The sequence below is a fragment of the Cucurbita pepo genome, chromosome LG05 (genome assembly GCF_002806865.2).
Source record: "Cucurbita pepo subsp. pepo cultivar mu-cu-16 chromosome LG05, ASM280686v2, whole genome shotgun sequence".
NCBI classification, from domain to species: domain Eukaryota; kingdom Viridiplantae; phylum Streptophyta; class Magnoliopsida; order Cucurbitales; family Cucurbitaceae; genus Cucurbita; species Cucurbita pepo.
The window spans coordinates 1,534,115-1,540,023 of record NC_036642.1 but is presented as its reverse complement, the minus strand read 5'-3'; the positions used below and the strand labels follow the sequence as shown (position 1 = coordinate 1,540,023).

The window sequence follows — 5,909 nt, the reverse complement described above, 5'->3', positions numbered from 1 at the left end:
CCCCCCCCCCCCCCCCCAAAACGCTTCCAAGATTTCATGTTATATCAAACCTTTTGTAAGTTGTTACCTTGTGTAGAGGCCCTTGACTCGCACTTGGCAAAATTAGCAATTCCTCTAGCAACTTGTGCAAGAACATCAGGATGTCTGCATCTTACCATACCGAGCAATGCCTTAATGCCGCCTTCACCCCTTAGCTTCGTCTGCAACTTATCTGGATGACATAATATCATAACTTGTAGTGAGCGTTTGAAGTGGATTGAGGAATTTGCATAGATTAAGAAATTGTAACACTTACCATTGCCACACAAATTGGCGATTGCTCCGGCGACCATACGAAGGGTTTGGGGATCCTCAGCATTGACAGCAGTCACGGCCAGTAAGCTAATTCCTCCTTGGGACATAATGAGCTCTTGGTTGGTCTCTGACGGAAAAGACAAGGCAAACATAAAGAACAATGAAACCTCAGCCTAAAAAAGAAGACAGGCAAGGAGTATCGGAGATCGAAGCACGAAACTTATTCCTGCACACAAGGAATAGAAACTAACCATTCATTGCCAGATTTGCAATTGCCCCTGCAGCCACTCTGTGTATTGTCTCATCCTCAGTGCTTCTGAGTAGCATCAGCAAAGATGACAGGCCCCCAGCCTCAACGATCTTTTGCTGATTTGTTTCTGTACATTTGAAGCAAATATCCATAATTGCCCTTTCGGTAAGAAATATAATGCATTTGTTCATTGCCGACAGTTCAATTGCAGCATTATAATACTTAGAACTTCAAAAGGTTTATATTGAAGGAAGCACTCAACTAAAAGTAGATTTAGAATATAGGCAAGTAATGAATCTCACAGCCACAGTACCATTTCAGCTTATAATCATCCTCCTCTACTACTCTTTCAACAAAAAATTAAATAATAGCAACCAGTGGCATCTAAATTACGAGGATAAAGACCATTCAGGGCAAATAATTCTTCAAATTACGAGGACATTGCAATAATAATTTGAATATGAACCTAAGTTAGAATTATAAGAATAACTTAAAAAAGCCAGAAAAGAACAGGGCAAAGCAATAGTGTTAGATTGTCATAGAACACTGTAATGATTTGGGTACCTTCAGCTGCTAGATTTGCAACCACTTTCACAGCATGAATTCTGACGTCGTAATCTTCAGCTTCCAGCAATGACAAGATCTTCTGCAGTCCCACTGTGAAATATTATAGAATTAATGGTCAACTTGAAATAAAGAACAAGATAATACAGGAAGAGATTGAAACCTTGCTCAAAGAGTTTGGCTACTGAAGCTTTCTCCCCATTTGCAGGCTCCTGAGCCTGTGAATGCTTAACTTGTTGCACAAGAGAATCTAGAGAACTGAGGACTTTTCCAGGCTCACCAATGTCCAGTTGCCTACTGGTCTGCAAATAAAGCATATCTTATTAAAACCATAAGGTTATACAAACAAGATCAAGAAAAAATAAGCCAAAACTTACCTCATCTGCTTCAAAGCTCAATTGCAACAACTGGCTTTGTAGTATGGCTATATCTCCTTCTAGTTTCTTTTTCTGATTTTGCTCATCTTCTAGAGTCTTGTGAAGCTTTAAAATCTCTGAATTGCAAGAAGTCTAGCACATAAAAGGCACCATTAATAATAATAACAGCCTTATGTATAGAATTGGGCTGGGACATGACAGAGCAAGGCTAAAATTAATTCCATAGAGTTGAACCAAACATACCTCTGATCTCTTCAGTTGGGATACTTGACTTCTTAGATTGCTAACTTCCTCTTCGGCTGCCTTCCTCAAAAGTGCTTCCTTGCTAACCAACCTCTTTAGTTCTGCTACTTCCTTGAGAGCAGATGCCGCTGAACCCTATATCGTTCAAGAATAGATACGGATGCTTTAAGAGAAGGTTGAAACTGTTGCCACAATCTAAGGGGCAAAAAGAAAAGCAAGCTACCAGAGACTTTCTGTTGACCTTTCTCTTTAATGAATAATACTGGATATGTTTTTAACTCTTCTAATCGTTCAGAAACATTAACTTGATGTTGGGACGAGCAATAGAAATTGTGATCTTATAAAATTCATGGTGTTTTCTTGTGAATGAAGAGAATTTTAGGACACTCGATAGAATCTAATGATATGAGCAGAAAAATAGCAAATAAGATTGTTATATTCCTTTGAAACTGAAAGAAGGGATGTTGACGATACAGGAACAGGATACCTCTCCATTAGCAATTATACTAGAAGCAGAAGCAGCAACGGCTTCATTAATTACTTTCTCCCCACCAAGCTTCTGCTTTACCATCAGCTGATCTTCAAGCTTCTTAATTGATTCCATGTAATCCTTCTGATATTTTAGCCTTTCCTTCTATAGAAAGAAGGTAATTCTCGACTTTAAATTTGTAAACGAACAAACTTTGGAAACAACATAGGGAATTATCAATCTCTAGAGAATTTAATCAATCTAGAAGAACCCTTACCTCCAAGGCATTTGAATGAATTTTTTCAGCCTCAGATATGCGATCCTGTGCTTCTTTGGTAATTCTTTCAATTTCTTTCTCAAATGCTTTTTGCTGCCTTTCATGTTCTGCAATCAGTTTGTCTAATTGGATGTCTAACCTTCTTGACAAACTTTTATAGTCGAATTCTTCTTTTATCTTCAGCATATTTTCCACCTTCATAGCCTGAGAGGCAAAAAGCTCTAAAAATTACAATCTTGGGAATAGAACAGAACACAACGCATCAAAAAATTAGAGTACTGGAGATTAACTTGTCCACATCAATGCAACTTCAGAACGATTTGAAGATAAGAATTTCAGACTCAAAAAGTAAGCACCCATAACTTACCCGTTGGCCAAACATTATTGTACTTGTAGTCTCTCCACGATGACGAGGTGAAGGACCAATAGTAATAACCAGTGAAGTTCTCGCCGTTCCTGTTAAAATTTTGCATGGTCAGATATCGCTGCGAAAACAGGGAAATCATCTATGCGAGAATTAGAAAGAAAGAAACACTAGATGAGAGATGTCGCTTCCCAAAAGTGGTCTAATTCCCAAAAGTGGAAGCATGAGCATATTTGGTGGAAGTTGTCGCTTCGATTTTATATATGAGATTAAAATACCTTTTTACAATCAAAGATCCAACTTCGGTTAAACTAAACATTGCCTAGATGAGAGTAATGACCTCACACCTCCATTTCTCAGATAACTTAATTGTATCAACATAGTTTGGAATTATATGAAAGAATAACAAATTTCCTCAGTAAGGAGATACCTATAACAACATTAAAATCAGAACTTACCACCAAATGAATCCCGTAGTAATCTAGTAAGCTTTGAATCCCTAACTGGAACGTGTGCACTATTCTCAGCAAGTGCATTTATGCACTTCCCTAATGCGCTCAGGGAGAGATTGATGGATTTGGCTTCTTCAAGTGTATGTCCTTCACTTCCTGCATCAAGAAAGATAAATAACCTTCAACGAATGTGATAACAATTGAGAAGCCAAGTTTTCTTATAAAAAAGTTGGAAAGACTGTAACATCTAAAATGAACAAACTACAAAAAGGAGAGATACTCGTTTGTAGAATTTGTTAAAAAGAAAAAGAAGTTAGTATTATAATAAAATCAACGCTGGTGAAGGGAGAAATAACTCGATGTCAGTAGCGCAGACACCTAGACATTTGACTTTTCAATTTGGTTGTAAAACAATCCCACTGTAGTACAAGTATGTAAGCACAATATATTTCAGCTCAATGTGGTGGCCTAGTCATCAAGGGGAAACCTTTGAATCCAAATGTATTTGACTACAGCAGGATAAACACACCTGACTTGTCAATACGCTCAGAACCAGCAAGGTCTACCACTACTAACTTTCCCTTCCGAACAATAGGAGGTTTCAAGGTCTTAACCAAATGAGAATTTCCACCAATATCACTTGACAGAGTTGAATCCCTTCCTTTCAGAGACCGCTTTACGTGTACCTTCAACAAGAAATAAAGGTCTAAATCCATAAGCTACTAAAACTTTTTAAGGCATTGAAAGCCCACAAAGTAACTAGCATTTACATACCATGAGAATTGCATGACTACGAGAAGATTTGGTGTTTAATTTTGTATTGGCCGCAAACCGATGAGCTTCCCCTAATCTTAGTAGTTCCACAAAGCTCTCCTGGTGTCTAATTTCTACGAGGCTAGCCCCAGGTAGCGAAACATCACCAGTTTTAGGATCTTCTACGATGGAAATGTTATCATTTGTAGGGTCAAGAAGGTCCTGTATGCTCTCCATATAAAGCTGGACGCAATTAAAAGAGTGAAGTTTAGCAATTAAAGGTTTATCATGAAAATACAAAGAACTAAAATTTCAGCACACAAGAACTTCTTAGAGACGACGCGAAATCAAAAGTGCTCGACAAGTGGCACTAGATTTTGCAGACTACTACTAGTAGAAAATGGTAGCATAGTGACTTCAGAGGGAAACAACCTGCAAGTAGGAAACCGAGACAGAATCTGTCTCCAAAGAAACTTCATCCAAGATGTCCTCCATAGCACGCACCATTATTCCACGATCAGCAGTGTCTTCCTCTCCTAATCTTCCAAGAGTATATGTTTTACCGGTACCAGTCTGGCCATACGCCATAATTGTTCCGTTGTAGCCATCCAATACACTCTTAAGGATAAGAAAAATGGCCCGTCACTCAAAGGAAATTGCAAAAAAAATTAACAAGGGTCTGAAAAGAATAGACTTCAAGTGAAGTTGGATAAAGATTAGAAGCAAATTATAGTGAATCTTTTTCTCTTCAACACATTCATGCTAAAAGGTGAGTATATGAATAGTTTGAAAGATTTGAATGAATGTTTGAAAGAAGAATTGAATGAACAGAACAAACCAAGCATGGTTTTTTTTCGTTAAAAAAACAGCAAGAATTATGATGGAAACTGAAAATCTAATGTAAACATACCTCCACAACAGGTTTCGCCACAACTTCATAAACACGTTTTTGAGATGCAAACTCAGTTAGCACTTCATCAAACTCGTAAGTATCTGAATCCCAGTTGTTCTTCCGAAGTTTCAACCTTTTAAGCTGAAATATATTTTGAGGTTTTGAATAACTCCATTAAGATTATAATAATGGTAGGGAAGATGGTATTTATTAGTGTAATGTTGCTCCCATTTTACCTCAGGCTGCAATTCTACGCAATCAGCAAAATCAGCATCAGCTATCAATTCTTCTGAATTGCGTGGTCGCAATCTAACCGCCACTCGAACTCTTCCAGGAACTACACTCGGCCATTATTTATATTAAAGAAAAACATTCAATGAACTTAAGTGTATAGAACAGAACAATGTGAGAAAAGGGAAGACCATATCATTAAAGTGACGGTTCCGGTTACAAATGTACTTCAGGATTTTCATAAAAAGCTAAACAGAAATTAAAACATTGAAACGTGAAAACCATTTGGACAGAATGAATTCAAAAACTTTTTTTGGTTTGTACAAATGGTAGGATTAGAGATCATTAGTGCATAATGAAAGAGATGGAAGTGTGAAATTTGAACAAAAAAAAAAAAGGCCTACTCAAACTCAATCCTTCTCACTAATGAAACAAAAAGCATACAAGTGAAAGTATGATAGTTTATCAAAATCTAATTAAACACTTAAAAAAAAAAAAAAACTCATGACATGTTAAAACGGTTTTTATCTGCTTCAAGCAGAATCCTCCAGACATCAATACCATTACTCAATTGAAAGCCTTCAACACGATTCCCTTTTCAAACGCAACAAATCATTATATAATCACCATAAATCCAGCATCTAATAAATCATCCCTTTACAATATCCCCAATTTCAAATCACTAACCCACATGAATCATGTACAAAATCACAAAACCTCCATAAACCACAAACAAAAAACCA

General features: G+C 37.1%; 1 protein-coding gene across 2 annotated transcripts in view; it reads right to left on the bottom strand.

The window, feature by feature from the left end:
* The window catches only part of LOC111794916 (kinesin-like protein KIN-UA), a 7,526-nt gene that overhangs the window by 900 nt on the left and 717 nt on the right, over positions 1–5,909 (bottom strand). For both annotated transcript variants that reach the window (XM_023677111.1, XM_023677112.1), the window contains exons 2-17: positions 5,172–5,272; positions 4,954–5,076; positions 4,476–4,661; positions 4,065–4,286; positions 3,820–3,976; positions 3,297–3,446; positions 2,842–2,930; positions 2,475–2,678; positions 2,216–2,362; positions 1,729–1,863; positions 1,486–1,617; positions 1,272–1,410; positions 1,109–1,201; positions 546–671; positions 296–421; positions 68–211 (exon numbers count right to left, since the gene is read on the bottom strand). In XM_023677111.1, the coding sequence (XP_023532879.1) occupies positions 68–211; positions 296–421; positions 546–671; positions 1,109–1,201; positions 1,272–1,410; positions 1,486–1,617; positions 1,729–1,863; positions 2,216–2,362; positions 2,475–2,678; positions 2,842–2,930; positions 3,297–3,446; positions 3,820–3,976; positions 4,065–4,286; positions 4,476–4,661; positions 4,954–5,076; positions 5,172–5,272 (2,274 nt within the window). The remainder of the gene's footprint in view (positions 1–67; positions 212–295; positions 422–545; positions 672–1,108; positions 1,202–1,271; positions 1,411–1,485; positions 1,618–1,728; positions 1,864–2,215; positions 2,363–2,474; positions 2,679–2,841; positions 2,931–3,296; positions 3,447–3,819; positions 3,977–4,064; positions 4,287–4,475; positions 4,662–4,953; positions 5,077–5,171; positions 5,273–5,909) is intronic.